General features: G+C 40.1%; 1 protein-coding gene across 2 annotated transcripts; it reads right to left on the bottom strand.

Annotated features, from left to right (window-relative positions):
- Positions 1 to 1,366: 1,366 nt before the first annotated feature.
- Positions 1,367 to 17,083, bottom strand: abcg4a (ATP-binding cassette, sub-family G (WHITE), member 4a). Of its 2 annotated transcripts, none has more exons than XM_068716226.1 (15): positions 16,667 to 17,083; positions 14,401 to 14,630; positions 9,719 to 9,836; positions 9,501 to 9,633; positions 9,368 to 9,418; positions 8,830 to 8,975; positions 8,604 to 8,727; positions 8,271 to 8,385; positions 8,046 to 8,185; positions 6,659 to 6,757; positions 6,346 to 6,514; positions 6,142 to 6,242; positions 5,896 to 6,054; positions 5,129 to 5,247; positions 1,367 to 4,969 (listed from the first exon to the last, which is right to left on the bottom strand). In XM_068716226.1, the coding sequence occupies exons 1-15, from the start codon at positions 16,777 to 16,779 to the stop codon at positions 4,744 to 4,746; spliced, it is 2,043 nt and encodes a 680-aa protein (XP_068572327.1). In that variant the 5' UTR covers positions 16,780 to 17,083; the 3' UTR covers positions 1,367 to 4,743. The 2 variants fall into 2 exon arrangements, with proteins under 2 accessions (XP_068572327.1, XP_068572326.1); XM_068716225.1 differs by lacking the exon at positions 16,667 to 17,083 and adding an exon at positions 16,503 to 16,636.
- Between the last annotated feature and the right edge of the window lie 3,053 nt (positions 17,084 to 20,136).

Raw genomic sequence — 20,136 nt, 5'->3', positions numbered from 1 at the left:
AACTTAAATCTAACCAGGCACCAAACTCATTATATTGACATGTCGTGACATTTCCCATATTCATTATTACACGTATTATTGTAAGTAGTATTGCAAAGAGACATGTAATGAAACAGGACAGGGGTTGTCAACCATTTCTTATTCAAACAAAAATAAATCTCTGGATAACATTCCCATATAAATGAGAAAAAAAAAACACGTGACCATAAAATAAGGAAAATATGCTGGCCCAGTGGCCAAGAATAGCTGACATAGGACATGCATAAAATACTAATGTAGTCCTGTATATTTTTGATAAAAGGATTGTATAAACTTCTTGACAGCAGGGGTCCCTCTTGTCTACAACCTGATCAAGCAAAAAGGAACGTAAATAATCAGGCTTTTTACAGAATGTGACCTCTTACATGACTTTCATTGACACCATTAATTAGGGCCTAATATACAGCCAAATTGAGATTTAGTTATTAGTTAGACCATAACGGATCTGAGTCTGAATAACAACCATGGAAACATACTTATTTTCCTCACCTACTCCATAGGCAACAATGAATGCAGTCTAAAATCTAGTTTTCTAACCTGACCCAATCTAGCTATGTGTCTTTTTACATGTGAGAGTGTAGAATAGTGTGATTGAGAAAAATGTATTTAAATCTTGTTAAAGTCTCTATACCTTTTCTTTTGGCACATGTTATGAGTAAACCGCTTCACCACATTGGATGAAGCCATTATGCACATTTACGTAGGCGCTCATTCTGCTGCATTGTGTTTACTGCGCTTGCAATCATCAGGACAATGGTGCCTTTGGGCTGTAAAATGGGTATTTTTCTATTTTTTTATTGTGGAAGTAATTCTGATCTTTATGGTTGTTGATGATATTTATACCCAGCTTTCCATTTTTAAAAGAATATTTTATCCTCTTAACATTTGTCTCATTTTTCCCATTACATTACAAAGTTGTTCAAAGTTAAAGGTATTTGCTTTCAGTAACAAGATGTTTTCTTATTAATTCATGACATGAAACACTGACCAAGCATGTTAACGTGCCTCTAATGTGACTTTAATGCTAAAACGAGTGTCTCCTGGCACATCTAGTATGTGAAGAGTAAACAAAAAGTGGTTATGCTAAAAATGTCCACAGACTGCATTGGTGCCCCAAACCCCTTGTGTACAGGGTACATAAAGTATTCAGCGCTCTTAATGGACTTGTAAGTGTGGGATATCTGATTAAGCCAACAACAAATAACCATATACATATTAACTTAATAAACATTGTCACAGATACATGTGAACTAACAGTCAGTGTTTGAGCGAATCATCTCACTGAGCGAGGGCAAAGGTTATAAATGATCTTTATTATAATCCTTGGAACAGCGTTCAGTATACAGAACTTGCATTTTTTATTAGTTGAGAAACCATAAATTAAACTGTAAATGAAAACAAATTAAGACAAACAAAAATGAAAGAAAAAAACAATCAGTGTTAAACAGCCTTCCATTCTATTATTCATTTTCAATCAGCCAACATAGCTCTCTGTAGAGATAGCCTGTATATTATTATTTACCATGCATGATAGAGTGCACAGAAGTCAGGTGGCTTATTATGACAAACAGGTGAAATAGTGAATAGTGACATGATAAATTAAAATGTCAAAGAGAGCGAAGCATTTTGACTTGACCATACGTTCGTCAACATACACAGTCACTTATAGAACACTGCTTATATGTGATTTTAGTATCGCCAGTGGAGCCAAATCATATCTGTCAGTGATGAGCACTCTGACCTGGAAGGGACACTGCAAAACAAATCTTAAGAAATCAAGAAAATCCATCTGGATTTGAATCACTACACACATTGGGGCGACTTTTTAGAGCTCCTTCTTTGGTCACAAGATTAACGTTTTATTTTTTTTGTACCATAGGCCTTAAGACTTCAGGACGAGACGTTCCCAGACTGGTTAATGACTTCAACTCTGACAATTATCCCCACTTTGTCCCGGAGTTGGAGCTGTTTCTTTTCTCTTTTTTTTTTAACCATACAAAGTCATACCTGCAGGTCTGGTTTTAACTCATGGATTTTAATATATTTTAGGGAAGGTAACATATATCTGCTGTGTTGACAGTAAAACTGACTTTATTCAATACTTCTCCCACTCTACACATTGTCCTCCACTAACTCGAGAACCAATTGACGGGATCTGACATTAAAATGGAAATATCTGCCTGGTAGCTTCAGCTTATCCAGCACCCGTCTACAGTACATTTTTCTATTATTATTCTGCTTCTGTCCCTCCAAATTAAATCCTCCAGGTGTTCATCCAACACACCCACCAAATTAGTTAGTGAACAGAAGCAACAAAAACACAACTAAAATGAAAAGATGAAAAAGAGACAGATTGCAGCGTCACATTTTCCTAACACCTTTGGATGGTTATTGCACATAATAAAACTGGTAGGAACAAAAGGACTCATATCAAGGTCTTAATATAAAACATATGAACGGACTGATGCCACAGCAGTGCGAGGTATAACAATTAAACATCACAATGTTGACTATTGCTATTAATGACAAAATCCAAACCTCCACCTGCAGCTTTCTGCCTGAGCAGGACTCCACCTGCTGAACAGTGAAGCAGATCTACGATCACTGATCTGCTTCACTGATCCAGTTTGTTCCTAAAGAGACCGCCAATCTCTTTAGCTACATAATGATACATTTGGTTGTCTGCCTTCCAGCACATTTCACACATTTCTACGGTACTTCTCACTCCCGATTCTATCTTTTTTTATCTACAGCGGTGACGCACTCGATTACAGATATTCTATAAATGTTCAGCTGAAAGCAGAGGATTTGCATCTCCTCAAACATTGCAGGATACATACATTTGGATGGGGAAATAAAATCGTTACGCTTCACTCTGAAATTTTATATTTCATAAATTTCATTCCTAATGTGAACATGCAACATTCCGTTGCTGTTTTCCCAGTTATACTTTCAAGCATCACATAGATATATAAAAATAAAATGAAATACAAATAAATAAAAAAGAACAAACATTGAAAAGTGCAAATGTACATTTGTTTACAGCATAACATATTCACTGTACAATCATTGATTATATACTTATTATTTTATGCTTTATAATAAGGGTTACTAAGTAGCATAGTTTAAGTAAGAAATATTTCATAGCAAGTCTATTGTAAAATATTTGCATTGCCCCGGAACAAGGAGGACTCTTCTAAGCATTGTTTGCTTGTGAGTGTTTGTGTGAATGTCTGTGTGCACAAGAAGCTGTGTGTGTGTGTGTGTGTGTGTGTGTGTGTGTGTGTGTGTGTGTGTGTGTGTGTGTGTGTGTGTGTGTGTGTGTGTGTGTGTGTGTGTGTGTGTGTGTGAACTGGCATGTACATTGACATAAAGTGTATGTGCAAATAATGAAGCAGAGGAAACTCAAATCATTCTAGATCAGAGGCACAAAAACTGCCCAGCCAGCATTTCAAGTATCTAGCATTGTTTTGGACAACAACACATCTGTCAGACATCAGCAAAGCAGAATAAGAAGAGAAGGAGAGAAAAAAACATTATTTCCTTTCGTAGCTCAGGGAGGAGGCAGCTAAAGAGTCATACAACCAGTGGAAACAAGCAGTTCAAAGAAATGTGTCAAAAAATTGACGGCGTTTAGACTTTTTGGAACTACAGAATAGGCTGTTGCACTTCACCTGAAACACCATTCCCACTGTGCAACAGCCCTCTGCATCAGGCTAGAAACCGCAGTCATGCTTGATTTCACAATCTGCTCCCTGTTCACTGAATGCTTCCTCTCTTACAGAGGAATCAAACGTGTTATATTGGGAGCAAGAAAGGAATCACAGGCCAGGTCGCAGGGCCAATCCACACCGGTCTTTTGTATAAGACTTGACATTTTTACAAACATTTCATCCATGTCTAAATGCTCTACCACCTTCAATGGTAGGGCAGAAGGTCCTGCAAAAATGATCCACACTGCAGATGGAAAGCAAGGAAAGTCATCCACAGGCAGTCAGTTTGTTAAGGTCCTACTCCATAAAGAAAAGCCATCGTGTTCAGCGTCTTGGTAAGGATACCTGATGAGATGATCCTACAGGGGAGTGAGAAGCCGCACAAAAGCTTTCTGCCACTGAAAGTTTCCACTTTTCCTGATGGAAATAAGAGCGTATCCATCTTGAAATTGTGTTCCTGTGGTATCTTCATGGGTGCTGTCCAATGACAAATCAATTAACGGGATTCTGATCCAAAGATAACCTTGGATTATCTTTTTAGGTATTGAATTGAGAAGCTACACGTTATTGGACACTCCTGCACCATGACGGTCACCATGGTTCCCCATAAACCCGGGGGCTAAATCAAAATTTCTCAGTTAGACACATGCTTTCTGATACTAAGTTGGGTATTCTGTTTATGTATAGTGCAGATACACAATATTTTTGGAAGGTAATGCTGGGCTGAAAATACTATTACCTGAAGGACATGTAAGAATGGGAGACAGAACAACACTTCCTTTTTTCTTGAATCACAAACCGTTTAAAAGAGAATATTATACTGTGCAGTTTGGTAGTGCAGCGCAGCTTTCTGATGATTTTATGTGCTGGACTTGTGTTTGTTTTTGTACATGTTTGTAAAGTAAAGACAGAGAAAGAGAGACTATATGTTTGCTTACTATCCCACACTGCCGGGTAATGTGCAGGCATCCAAATCCATCATCTGGACGTCTTAACGCTCTGACTTGACTTTGTAGCGTAGAACCAGGTAAGTAGCCAGTCTAAGGACCAGGAAGAAAACCCCCAGTGCAATGAAGTCCACGTAGAGCTTTGCATCCTGCACGTCCAGCAGTTGCAGGACCTCCTCTGGCTTTTGGAACTTACACACCACGCCCGGACACTCCAGCTCCGACCGGTTCATCCCATAGATAGAGAGTATCACCCCCTCAAAGCCGTACCTAAAAGACAACAATTTTTTACTTGTGAACCCAGCCTCATTTAAAGAAATCATTTCAGATTAAAAAAAAGACAGATAGCTGAATTTTTTTTTAGCAAAAGTCTAAAAATAGTGGCTGAACTCTCTTAGAAATTTGAACTACATAAACTACTGACAGTACCTGACATAGGAAACATAAGAGCTCCACTGTAGGTATTTGGGAATGGTGTCAAAATTGACAAAGAAGCCAGAGAAGAGTAGTACAGGTATGGCTGTGACTGGACCCACGAAGGTTGCTACCTGTGGAGCAAATGAGTAACATTCAAATAAAAAACTGTCTCAATTAAATACATTGTCAGAAGATACTTAGAGGAATACTGCCCAGATGTATCATTACACTTCTAGAACAATGTTGGACTCACGATGGACAGTTTAAGAAAAGGATCAAAGTCAATGCAGCAGAATCAGAGATATTGTCTTATTTATTCCACTCATTCTTCTTTGTGGTGCCCACTTTACCCACAATGCAGCCTGACCACTCATGCTAGTGGCAGCAAATGTAGATTCGAGCCACTGCCCTCAAGCAGAGATGAGGAGCAGGCTACAGAGGTTTGCTCACTTCTTTCTAACTCCACAAAACTGTAATCAATTTGCATTAAGCACATTACTCATTATAAAGTCATTACATTACTTTCAGAATTACTCTGCAGTAAAATTAATGTGTTACATTACTTGTTACTTCACTTTCATTCCCTCAAAGGTGCCATTAAACAACACCACTGGATACAATGATTGCTCCTACTTCATTGAAAAGCTCATTGTCAGTGTATGTGCACAGAAGGTTTCAAGTTTCCTTGCATAGTGAATGTCAAACGCCAAAGGGAAGTTACAAAAATCAAAACACATATTCTAGAGGAGGGGGGCTTAAAAGTGTGCAGGTTTGCTTACCTGAAGAGACGTGGATGCAGCCCCTATAAGCAGACCTAGAGATTGGGCCACCAGGGCCGTGGATGTGGACAAGGCCATGAAAAGCAGGTAGCGAGCCGCCTCTGGAGGCTGATCAGTCATCCAGTACACTATACTACAGTACATGATTGGACAAAGCACCTGTAGAAGAGATTTTGTAGTGTCGCTAATTTGAAATATACTGCAGCCATGTCCAAACCATTATGTGTTTGATCATTTGAATATTACCTGGAATGGTATATCAGCCATGGTTTTGGCCAAATAATAGGCCTTCAGGCTGTACCAGTAGTTGAGATGTTCCCTCATAAACACGGACATCTCCAGAGGAACTGTGGAACAACAGCAGTGTTAAAAAAAACATTCCTATTCAACCAGAAAAACAAACAACAGCAAATCAATGTTTCCCATCTCTCCCGAGACTCAGCATCTTACAGGTTAGGATGGTGGGCATCAGGGCAGCAAACATGAGGAACAACATGGAGAAAAAGAGGAAACCAGTGTTGTTGAAGACCTTGCTGGCATCATTCCCAATGTTGAGATAAAGCAGGCCAATCAGCACTCCAATACAAATATGGGACATCACCCTGAGGTGGGTCAGCACCTTAACAACACAAAATAAACATCAACACAACTCAAAAGCCTTTAATTGATATCAGGATTCTAACTAAACCTGTTTTTATTATAATAGGCTTTGCTACAGAATGTCTAGTTTGAGCAGATATAGACCATAGAATAATCATTTTACCATGTCTCTGCATATTGTTACAAAAGTTCTTTTGAAGAGGATGCAGAACTGTGTGAATGTGCTGGTGGCAAAGCTATGTTTCTCAAGTGTTCCTGTGTCCTGTTGAGAAAGAAAACAAGGAGTTAATTATGTAAATAATATACAATTATATATAACATATTTATATATACAATATACAGTATACAGATACAAGACAACTTTTTAAAGACGAATCATACCCTTTACTATGTCACATTGTGAAAATAGTAATACAAATAGTCTATTGTTTATTTAATGTTTTTTGTTTTGTTTTAAATTGCAAGTGTATTTTACATCATGTAATAAATATGTTATTTAAGTTCATGATTAAAAATGTATTCAAATCGTCCCTATTCTGATGCTGAAGAGGTAATTAATTTTCTCTTAACAATGTTTTAATGTCAGTATAGACAAAAAAATGTCCTGAAAGGAATTAAACCTCTAAACACACAATGCACAGTGTGTCTGCTCCACATAATGAATGATGGCAGATATTTTGAGTGGGAGTGGAAGGTCACTTTAGTTGCAACAATATCTTGAATCATGCTATCAAAGAAGATGAAAGTTCGGAGGCTTTAGTCAGAAAACAAAGAAATGGCCGTATATAAGAATGAAAAACATCACAATCTCTGGTTATTAGTGTAAAGGTTACTTGTTGATGACTATACAGAAAACACAAGATAGAAAGGGCAACAGAAAAAATCAATAAACTAATAAAATATTTTAAGGCGTAGAAAGGCCAAACTGCATCATACAGGAGTAATCGTATATCAGAGAGCTCTTGGTGGTTTACATTTACAGTTTTAGTATTTAGCTGATGCTCTTATCAAAGGTGACTTATGGGGCTGAGAAAGAGCGAGTGAGAGGAAGCTGAGAGAGGCTGAGGAGAAAGATCGATGGAGTGGAGGAGAGGGGGAACAGTTTGGATAATGTGTACAGGAATAGGTTACAGAGTATTTGATTTGAATTCAACACAGTTCAGTGTGTGTTTGATTTTGGGGTTGCTTTACTGGCTGTGATTTTTTATTTAAAACTTAAAAAAATTAAGTTTTGGTCAGAATAGACGCTACCACCGCTACTTTATTATATCTTGTTTAATAAGGACAGAATTGAGCATTTCTATCACATTGTGGCTTTGCAGATTTGAAATATAGAAACTTTAATCCATCAGAAATCACTAAAGGAAACTGATGAAGTCTGAAGCAATTTCCTGTCTTCCGACAATTCTTTGACATTACTAAAGTAAGACATTTTCAGTGTTCTGTGGTTAAAGGGTTTGCATTTTTTATTACTACGCGATGTGAGGCTATGACGTGTGTTAGTCTAAAACATAGGTGTGGTGCTAGGTGAGAGGGGTGGTACCACTCACACTGGGACACTGAGAGGGAGAGGAAGAGCCATTTTTATCTCTGGAGTTCTTCTTGCCCTCCTCAGAACACAGTCCACCCTGGACAGCCTCAAACAGCACTGGATTAAGATCCCCATACTCCCCTGATGCCACCTCAATGACTGAGGACAGAGAGGACAAGCTGGTAAGAAGAAAAACACTGACAAACAGACACACGCTTGTACTAAAGGGAGTTGCTTGACTTACTGAAGTCAGCAGGATTGTGATACGTTGGACAGTGGAGGCCCAGGTTCTTCAGATAAGGGATGAGGTACGGGACTGTGCCCTTGTATATGCACTGACCCTGACTGAGGATGTACAGCTGGAGGAGGAACACAGGTACATCGTAATCAACATTGTTTTCAACACACGGACTGTCTGAATAATATATGAACAACTGACAAAACAACAGGGCTGTGTATCGACTGCTGCGCTGCTTGTCAGCTGGATAAAATGAATCATGCTAACCTGTAGAACCCTGGTCTGAGCAGCAGTTAATGGAAAGCTAAATGTGTCCAGCCCTAGAAGCACTCAAGTTACCTTATCAAACATCTCAAAGAGCTTGGCACTGGGCTGGTGAATGGTGCAGATAATTGACCGTCCTCCCAGAGCCAAAGACTTCATGAGAGAAACCACCTGGAAGCAGGACGCACTGTCCAAACCACTAGAATGGGAGACAAGATGAGACAGAAAACCATAGAGACATTGTTTAATCTGTATTTATGTTGAGATATCACACATTCAAACCAGCCAGGCAATATCCTACCTGGTGGGCTCATCAAAGAACATGACAGGAGGATTGTTGACCAGCTCGAGGGCGATGGCCAGTCTTTTACACTGGCCTCCAGAGAGACAGTTGGTGCGTGTCTGAGCACACTCCTGAAGACCCAGAGCAGTCAGGATCTCATCCACCTGAGACAAACAGAAGCAGATGTGGTAACACGTTGACGCACATAACAGAACGTAGGGGTGCCAGTAAGGATAAAATACGCAGAATCATGGTACATGTTGATACATAAATACTTTTAGTTATCCATATATAGGAAGTCACGTGATATTAATGGACAAATTGTTAATTCATCAATAAAGTAACCAAATGAAAATAATTGTATTTGGCTAATTCCATGAATCAGATTCTTAAAAAACAGGATACATCATTATGTTTGTTATGTTTATTACCATAAAGCAGGCTGGCTCACCCATAATGACTTCTAGCACTACTTTGGCAAATTTATATTGTCTTGCCCACCTGTTGCTAAAAAAAATTCTGTAAATTGAAATGCAATCAATATATTCAGACTTACAAGCTCTTTTTTGACCTGCATGCTCTCATTCAGTTTCAGATTGGCAGAAACCTGAAAAACAAACAGAAGTTGATTGAACATTAGGATTTAATGAGGTATTTAGCCGTTATTTTTTATCTTTAGATGACCTCACCATCATGGCCTCCCTCGCAGTGAGGTGTGGCAGCAGCATGTCATCCTGCATGATGTAGCAGGACATCTTCCTGAAGGTCCTCAAGTCCCTCGGTCGACCATTCACCAGGATCTGGCCCTTCATGCCCGTCTCCCTGTTTCCAAACAGAAAACGTAATTATATTACAAACATTTTCTAAGCAGTGAACTACGTCAAAAGCATGATCTTCCACATCTCACCTGTATCCTGCCAGAATATTCATCAGAGTGGATTTCCCAGCTCCAGAAGGCCCCATTATGCCAATCAGCTCTTTGCTTTTGAATCTTCCAGACAGACACTTGAGGAGGGCTTTGTAACCTGACAGGGGGAAAATCTGTTATTTATAGTGCTCTAATTGGTCTGAAATCTTTCTTTTCTATCATTCTCAGACATTTACATTTAGTATCTTTTAATGCTACGTAATGAAAGATTGAAATGAAACAATAAGCTTCAATTAATTTGTTATTTTTACTATTCTAGCCCATTTACCAGACTCACATTTGTTACAAGATCTACAAAATATTTATGTGGTGTACTTTTGAACAATGGTGTATGTTCAAAAGTGTATTTTGAACATACACCAGCAATCACAGACAAAGAAGACAAATAACTGATAAAAGACCAGTATAAAAGCTCAAATACAAGGAAATATACAAGCACAAAAACAAAATAGCGTATAAAGTGTATAAAAGTTTGAGTTTTTGAGAGCTAGATTCAACACCAGAGCCATACATAATTTAAAAGTTAAATAATCTATCTAAGCTTATCTGACAACAAAGATGGTTAAAAGTAAGCTTAAAACATGTTATTGAATGCTGCACTATCTTACACACTACGAGTTAACTATTGAGGATATATTTTATGGTTTATATATTATGGAATTTACTGTGCCGTGTTGCATCGTGATACTCAGTTCTTAAAATACTTCTACAGATAATTATGCAGACAGCGAGCCTAATTTCACTCCAGCAGAGGAAGTCACTGACTGCTAATACTGAACACCAGGAACCATCAGGCAGAGCTAGCAGTGCAGTCAATCATACACGCTGTCTGTTTAAACATTATCCTGATTAGCAGGCTACACTAAGCCAACATTTTAAAAAATACTAGAAATGCTGGAAATGGAGTGCTAGACAGACAAAGATGTGCCAGAAGATTTCACATTATTTTAGGAGAGCTGTGCATCAGGTGTGCAGCAAGACATCACTGTAAAAAACAACAACTAAAGAAACAACGTACAGAAAGATTTAAGATCATGGCTTCCTCAGTGGCGCCAACAAAAAAACCACAGACATTACTTCCCTGCAGTGGTTTTAACAATGGCTGAAATGGCGCGGCCTTCTAATGAAGATGGGTCAGGTTTTTATTCATGATGCAAACCAGTTTTAGAACTGACAATCTGAAAGCTTCTAGATATGGAAAGTTAAAAAGCGCTGTTAGTATCCTGTCTCGCCGTCACCCCTCGCCTCACCCATTTCTGCAGGGATGCTTCTTCCTGTCTCGAGCTGTGTAAGGGGCTCAGCAGAGCTGCCAGCCCCCTTAACCCTCACTCTATGAGTAAAGTGGCCTAATGGCAGTGCCCCCTCCTCCCACGCAGGGTTATTACATCAGAGAGCCTCCATTTAGACAGCAGAGCAGCCTGCAGTAAGCGAAGCAGCCCTGCTCTGGCATGTGGTGCATACTGATGATCCAACCCTGTGCATAATAATGGCCTTATCCGTCGGAGGCTGCGAACACATCCTGATCAACAAGTCTCATGAGAGCCACAGAGTATAGCTGACCTCAGTCACCTTCCTGTCAAAGACACACCGATTTAACAGCATGTGACAGTGTACATCGAGTCTGATCTCATAGGAAATTTCAAAGTAATTGTTAGATAAATTATTATGAGTCACGGTTGAGGTGGGGTTATCACATGCCTCAAATGAGCCCTTGATACAAATGACAACTCAATTCTCACACCAGGATTATCACATTTCCATAAAGCGGTATGATTTTAAAGAAAAGTAGTTCCCTTCCCTCACACTTGATTAATGTTTGTTTCATTACAATCATCCTAATCTGGACTGTCTAAACAAATTATGTTCAATAGGCTCTGTGATCAAATTTGAGTACCTTTAACATTAGCATATATTTTGTATTCACTTTGTTTAATTGACTATATACAAATATACAGCACAGCCAGGCAGTGGTTGCCCCATAGAAAAGGCATTTCATCACAACAGAATAATAACCTGTTCTTATAAAATGCTGTCATGTGCACATTATACTGTAGATTAGAATGTATGTTATAAAAGAGTACTCCATTTAGTTACCATTTCAATTATGCATATTGGTGAATGTTACAGAAGTACAATTAAATATCATCTTTTTTAATTAGATTTTTTTCTTCTTCCTTGTCAAAACCTGGTGCCTACACAACCCACGATGCAACTCATGTAGCAACAGTTTGGTCGGAGATTCAGGTGTTATGCTAGTTGCGGCTAATGTACTGTAGCCTCGAGCTGATAACCACAAGCAGAGACGAACGGCTACAGAGATCTCGGAAGCTTGTCTAGTCTTCAGCTACAACTGAAGCTGACTCAAATGGCATCACAACATTTTTCAGGCTTTGCACAGCTCCTTCTGGAGACACAAAAGGCTATGTACAACTTTTTCACATGTGCTACTTTACAAGACCTGTAAACAGACTTCGATGTGTTAAGTCAGTGGAGTTCTCTTTTAAGTTAAGCTATTTGAACTACTTATAACTGTATAAATCAACTCAGTTCAAGCTAAAAGATTTGTCTGATGTCCTTGATCATTTTCTAATGGTCCAACCCCCTGACATCATCCTCTGACTGTAAACTGCTATTATTCTTCACATGACAAATAAGTAGAGCCTTACTTTGACTTCTGTTGTACTTTATCTGACCATATGGTCTATAACAGAACAGGATAAATAACCAAATACAAGGCTTCTTCATATTTAAATCTAATTACACCTAATCATACATTTTTACAACCATCCCGTAGAGCATGTTGAGTAGAAGATGTGATTTTATCTGAAAAGATGACCACGCTCCTCTTCCTCCTCTAACAATTCAGCAATGCAGGAGCAGAGACTCAATTGCAGTACACAGCAAAATGCAGAGCTGATATCACCTAGAGGCATGTAAACATTTTCCTGCTCTCGCTCCCTTTTCCTGTCCTTCCGATGCGGTGACTGGGCCAGAGTTTCACCAGTTAGGAGAATTCCTCAACAGGAGGAGAATACCCAAAACATGAAAGCAGGTCCCAGCAACAACAACCTAACAGAGATAAATGGCCAAGAAGAACCTATAACTAATGCAGACGGTGGGCAGTTCATACATCACCTAACCTTCCTGAGCCCTTTTACAATGAAATAAACAATTCTACATTCACTGCAACAATATCTCCCTCGATAATTTCTTCCTATTGGCCACAGACATTTTAAGGAGTGACTCATAAGTATGGTGTCATTGTCTCAAAGACTAAAACACTTTGAATTACAAATGACATCATGGGTTCAAGGCTCCTCGTTCACGCCATCCCCTTTCCTCTATCAACTGTAATTACATGTCGTTAAGCAGAAATGACATAAAATTATGTATTTTTTTTTAAGGAGAAATAATCTCTGACTACCAAAGACCACAGCAGAACAACAGCCTCAAGCTCTTTGTGATTATACCTGTTTCACAGCTTTGATTCAGCAGACAGGAACTGCAGAGAATCAGCTCCGAGCTTAGCTTGTCAAATGAGACACAAACACCAACAAGCCCCTCAGTATTAGCTACAGTTCATGTCAAATGCAAGCGCAACACCCTGATTATATTACTGTATGAGTGGCAGGGGTAATTGGTGAGGCAGAAAGGGGTTATAAAGAGCTGGATGTACAAGTATATGAAGGGAGGTTCAATCAGATTGGAGGAAGGAGAGTAAAATGGCAGGCGAGCCTCTCTGTGAAAGGCACATCTTGATTAGTAAAAGCTAAGACACTTCCTGTTCACACATCAACAGCCTGATGAGTTGAAGCAGGCGCCCTGAAGAGACAACACAACAGCAAAAACTACAGGTTGATTTAGACGAGACCACTAAAGCAAAAAACATCGGCATCAAGCGCTTTCTGATCCTCCTCATTCCTACTCTCCATACATTCAGGTTTCACAAGGGGGAACAACAAACACTCCTCTGCCAGACTTTCATAATGCACATCAATATTACACAAGACTGAAAATAACACACAAGACAACCTGCAATGCATAATGTAGGGCCTCTCCTAAGGATGCTATGTGAATAAAGGATTCCTCTGAAGTCCACCGTCCTCACCCTGCTAAATATACAGGACGTAACAAGAGCAGCTACACATTTACAGAGGGCGGTTTAGTTGACAAGCAGAAACGACCAAAGGTTGGAGGCTCATCATCAATAAAGGTGGTGAGTTGAAATGCTGTTCATATTTCATGAGTAGATCAATCGTGGGCCTGACTCACCGCCCATCGTCAGACAACACAGGGAAAAGAGAGGCAAGCAGTTTGGCAACCTGCGAGCGTAAATTATTTACTATGTCTAACTCTGCTGATTGCAGCAAAGCTTATACAAGCACACTGCCTGCTACAACATGGTGGAAGTCTGCAAGTGTGTGTGTGTGTGTGTGTGTGTCTGTGTGTGTGTGTGAGGACAGGGCTGGGCTACATGTGTCAGAAAAATAGAGCAAAGTAAGAGAGGCAGAATAACACTGAGAAAAATAATAATATTTGTCTTAAATGTCAGGTTTTTAGATGCCTCCCTATGAATTTCTGCACTCCAGATATTGATCTTCATGGGTGGTGCATGCTCGCTCATCCATCATGGTTACGATGTGAACTGAGCTTTGCAGTACCTCTTCTCCTCCACCAGGGACCCTCGCGGATGGTGTACGAGAGCTCATTGAACTCCAGGTCCACAGTAGAGCGGCGTGGGAGGTGGGAGAAGCGCTGAGCCTCAGTGATGTGGTTCTCCACTTTCTTCAAGTGGATGAGCAGTGGCGCCTCCGGAGGCGCTCCTCCGTGGAGTTTGGTCTCCTCCATGGGGATGCTGACCGAGCCCTGCTCCAGTGTCCTCTCGGCCATGCTGGAAGGATGGAAAGGAGGACAGACATGTCAGTCTTTACAAGTGTCTCCAAGCTCAACTCCACTCTCCCGCTTCAGCAAAGAAGCCTCACATTTTTACACAAGAAGAGCATCAGATGCAGATTTAAATGAACAATTCATTGATCGGTTTTGGTTCCCTTTGTTTAGTTGGTTGACTGATTCATAGAAAACTGGTGCCTCAGCATGACGTGTGGAAACAAAGGTGTGTTGTAGGAATGATTTTAGGATGATTGCAGACGCCATCTTAAATCTAGGTGCTTAGTATTATCTGATTATAGTTTATTTCATGAACTGGCTGGTTGAGGGAAATGAGATTCTAAATGTGAGGAGTCAGGATCTGGTTTCAGTTCTGCAGCACACTTATACTGCTGATTCACATAAATTTCCTTTTAGAGGCCGCCTGTCTGAAGTGTCTTTTATGATATGTAGTAGCTGCTGATCCATTAGCTTGACAATAATCTGAAACTGAACCATTTTGTTTCACCAATATCAGCATACTGAGGATGTCAGGGGGTGTAACAGCACGACATTCAGTTGCCATTAATATTTCATTCATCAGGTAAAATAAAAGTTATTTAACAAAAAATATACTCCAGTACTGAAGAATTATGTGCATGATTCAAATGAGTTTTGAGAAAAAAAATGAAGTGCCCTACTTTAGATGAGTACCTGTAATTAAAGAGCCATGCAATTATCAGTTTTAGGATGATCACGTTTGAATGCTCAGGAAAACGAATGAGATGTGTGTTTAATTGTAAATAAATTGCGTCTCATAGTCTTATGAATTATAAAAGTGCACTGCTAACATAAAAAAAACAGCTGATGCTGTCAAAAAAAAGAGTTATAAAACAATTGAAAATTACTTATTTTGTGTACATGCACTCCTGACATTGGCATACAAATCTACCCAAACACTTTAGGACTGCTTTGAACATCTTTGAGCAAATAAAGAAGTCATGGGGACATGCAGACACACATGATGTCTGTTTGGGTCAGAAATGGATTACTGATTAATTCAGGCACACTTATCCTCGTGAAAATATAATTTTGTGACACCATTCATGTAATCTAGGTTATTGTAACAAATACTAACAAATATAAAACCCTCATCAGAGGCAAAGAGTCATGGAGCAAAGCAAACCTAAAATAGAGACTCAAAAGCAGAATTTAAAAAATCAAAACTTGTATCAAGTTTGAACACTTAATCACTGTACATCCACTGCTGCCATGCCATGCCATGCAGTCTCTCTTGCTCATAGTACTACTATCCATGACCTATTGTATATGTGCAGATAAACCTCCCCATGTGAAGAGCGCCGGTGAAGGAAATTGACCATGGCTTCTATTGATCACCCTGCCATTAGTGAATTTCCATTACAAGTCTGCATATAAGCTCAGTAAAACACAAACGGGCTTTAATGGCCTCTTAGTCAGATTGAAGGCCTCTATGTTCCCTCATGTGCGGCCCCTAAGCAAGGACATGTGAGCACACACCGGCATTGTAAAAGTCTCCAGGGAGTGAAATATGCTTTAATAAATGTATAGCTTTGCAGTGGTGTGGCGACTCTGTGCTCTGCAGTGACTTGTCAGTGATAGGGGAGCTGCCAGCTCTTCAAAAAGCACCTGTTAACAACAAACTAATGAGAATGAAAACAGCAGACACTATTTAAGCTGTAAAATGACAGAGCAGTAGAGAGAGGTGACTTTTTCTTTTTAATTAAAGGTAGATGAGTCATAAATAATTCTGAGGACACATATGCAGTAAGGCTGCTGCTGTGTGTTGCATTGCACATGCACATGCACGTGCACACTCAAACACTCACTCACACACACAGGCAGGCATTTCACATACTTAATATTGTGTGTTGAAATGACCAGGTGAGCAGCTCAGCCCTGGTTCTCCTCTGGGTGAGAGCAACAGTGCTCAGTTGATCCCTTCAGACGAAACAGCACAATCCCTCTACATCAGAAGGTCCCCAAACCGTCCCAGCCGGTTAAAAAAACAAAAACAACAACAAGATGCTCACTGTGCGCCACAGTCCAGGAAAAATCCGTATCGGTCGAGAGGCATTAACAGCTGCGATCTCGTTATCAATATATCTCGGGGTGCGGCGCACACCATCCCGCATCCACTACAGCAACTCCCCAGATTAAAAGCATGTCCGGCCCCAAACTATGACTGCATCCCCAAGAATCGTCAGGGGAACAGAATGCCTGTCATGTTTTCTTTCTTCCTCGGTGGGATTATTTCTTTCAGTGAATCCATCCCATCCGAACTGGCATCGAAATACCCACACACATCCTCATCAGTGGCGTTGATGACAATCTCCTTTCTGTCTCTGACATCTGGAATGAAACAAAAACAGCCAAACAGTGCTGCAGATGCTTCAGCAGCAGCAGCAGCTCGATATAGCAGCCAACGTTATCCTCTTGCCGGTTAGTGCGTCTGTGTGGTACGCACGCCGGTCTGGGATGCAGGGCGTTGCTGACAGGATGCTAATGGAGGGGGGGAAATACAGTTTTGGTTTTGTGGTAATCCTCGCTCGCTAATCCTCATCCTGACATCATGTTTTAGAATTAATTAAATTAAAAATGTAATAAAAAAAAAAGAGAAAGAGAGAAAATGTATATTTTGTAAAGGCAAATACATGGACAGATGGTCATATACAAAATTGAAGTCCCTGTAAAGACATTTCAAAGATATTACAGCGGTTTAAGGCTACCTAAAAGTTATAATTAATTCACAATTGATTAAATGAATTTAGATCAGGTTGATGCCACAGTCTGCTTTATTAAATGAGCCCATCAGATGCCAATTTAAACCTTTTAAGTATTCCATTTCCTATTCTGAGGCCACTTGTCTCTTGGGAAATGAGAGATATGGGAATAACCCAATGAAATTAGGATAAAGCTCCGCTGTGGATAGTACTCTTCTATTTAGCCTCTTGCCACATAATACTGATACAGATGATCAATTCGGCTCCATCGCCGTCACTGCACTACTGTTGACAGTCTGTGTAAACACTGAGGAAGGTTTATGTAGGATTTTTAGGCCCCGCTGTCTCTTTAAAGGCCGCACCTGCGCAGCTGCCTGGTGCTGATGCTGCAGTGCCCGGGTTATTTTCGGTAAAACAGTCGGGGTTACTCGCGTTCAAGCGGGCACTACATGGCTTACATCACCCCTGAGAGAAAATCCAAACCATTTTTAGACAATTGCACCTGCCTCTTAATCAGACCAATTTAAAACGACCCGTCGCAACGTGAGCAATTTCACCACAGCAACCCATTTCTCTCTGTGTGATATGGCTCCCTTATAAATGCATTATCAACCAGGAGCATCTTCTCAGACAGATACATTGTAACACATGTAAACCTGAATCCATCACACTAGGCCAGTCATTATCAATCATCACATCTTACACTGTGTTGCAACACATTGTGTTCTTGTTATGTTGTACAGCTCAATCTTGGTGTGACAAGCAGGGGTGTCGTTAGGCTGAAGCCCCCTTAAAATGTCCTTCAGCCCCACCAAATAATTTGGCATTATTGGCTTTAAAAAAAAAAAAACTTTTTTTAATTTTTATTTTTATTTTGGTGATGTCATTAAATTAAACTATTGTTTCTCACATGGACAAGTTATTTATAACTCTAACATGCTACATATGTGCGTGCGTTCTGGTTTGTATGTTTTCTCCCCCTTCAAATTACAATCCAATAGCCTATTATCATACTTAACGATATAAACCCCGGGCACTAGGACCTTGGGAAGGCTGCTGCGCTGGCTTTCTCACTCTGCCAAGTAACGTCTCTCGTCAACTACAGCCAGGACTATAGCCAAGGAGTTTAGCGTGAAATTGTAAGTACAGGTAGTTACAGAATGTGGCTATCTGTAGTTGTTAACGATTGTTACCTGCTTACATTTAGGTTTACTTGAGGCAAATGAAAAGGAATATAGTAGTGGGCTATGTTAACGCTAAGCTAGCTAGCTAGCTATTTTGTTAGAAACTGTCTCCAGTGAGCAAGAGTGTGAACGAGTGAATTCGAAATACAAGAAATAACTATCGACATCTCTCTATTCTTTGCATTAATATATCTCTCTAGTATTTCGAAACAATAGTGTCAGTCCCTATAGAATGTTGTTGTTTATAATCAGTTAATGCTAGTGAAATCTAAATGTCATAGTGTCCCTCATAACGGTATTGTACCGGTATATCATCCAATTCATAGACCAGATGGATATAAGAAGATTATTTAGGAGAGGTGGCAGCTCAACCCAATCAGATGAGAGAGAGAAGCAGGAGACTGACAGGGCTGAAGGAGCCGGTGTGATGGAGGTTAGTGGTCTACAGGTCTAGAAGGAAACGAGTGGAGTTTTTTTATTTTCTTCTACTGTGGTAGAAATGTATAGGCATTTGTTGTCAGGCCTAGGCTACTCCAAGGCATATCCTAAACTAGATTATTTCATGATATTTTCATGTCAAGTCATAAAATTGGCTTCAGGGTTTTAATCAGTTGTTTCAATGTTTGAACTTGTCTTAAAGGGTCATGCAGAGGGAGAGGCTGAGGCAGATAAGGGAAGCTGTTCAAGTCAGAGAGAGGAAGAGACAGACCAAGCAGCTGCAGCAACTAATGACTTAGGTGAAAAAGACACAGGGCCCAGACAGGTTAAGCTGAAGAGCTACCCACAGGACAGCTTTGGTGCTCAGAACAGGTCATTTCACCACAGCTGCTTTGAGAAGCACAGTTGGTTGGAATATTCAGTCAACCATAATGCAGCTTTCTGCTTTCCATGTAGATTGTTTGGCAAAAACATCAAACATGATGCTTTGGTCAGTAGTGGTTGCAAGAACTGGAAGAAAGCATTGTTTATCTTTGGCAAGCACAAGATGGAACAAACACATAGGGACAGTGTTGTTGCATGGCAAAGCTACCAGGCAACTAGCCGACAGGGAAACGTTGCACAGATGATAGCATCTGCGCATGCAAGTGAGATAGTAGAGAGAAGGGAGTATTTAGGCAAATTGTTGCAGTCACCTCCATGTTAGAGTGACAGGGACTCCCTTTTCGTGGCAGTGATGAAGGCTAAGACAGCACAAACAAAGGCAACCTTCTTGCTTGCATGGAACTTTTGAAGGAGTTTGATCCTTTCCTTAAAAAATATAACCCTCCCTCAAATGCTACCTATATCTCGCCAACATCTCAGAATGAGATGATTGAGTGTTGTGCTTAAGAAGTTACCAGTGTCATTGTATCTGAGATGACAAAGTACAAAATGTATGCCATTATGGCAGATGAGGCAAGGGATGCACGATCAGAGCAGCTGGCTGTTTGTGTTAGGTACGTGTCAGAGGGGACAGTGAAGGAACGTTTTCTAGCACTTACAGAGATTATGTCATTCGATGCCCAGTCCATTGCAAACGAGCTGCAGCAGCAGATCCAGAACAATGGTCTTGCAGAGCCTAAGTGTGTAGCACAGACATATGATG

Source organism: Cebidichthys violaceus, unplaced genomic scaffold (assembly GCF_023349555.1).
Source record: "Cebidichthys violaceus isolate CVI_PGR_0920_01 unplaced genomic scaffold, fCebVio1.0.p SCAF_20, whole genome shotgun sequence".
Classification (NCBI taxonomy): domain Eukaryota; kingdom Metazoa; phylum Chordata; class Actinopteri; order Perciformes; family Stichaeidae; genus Cebidichthys; species Cebidichthys violaceus.
Note: the sequence above shows the minus strand (reverse complement) of the source record. Positions and strands in the feature narration are given on the sequence as shown.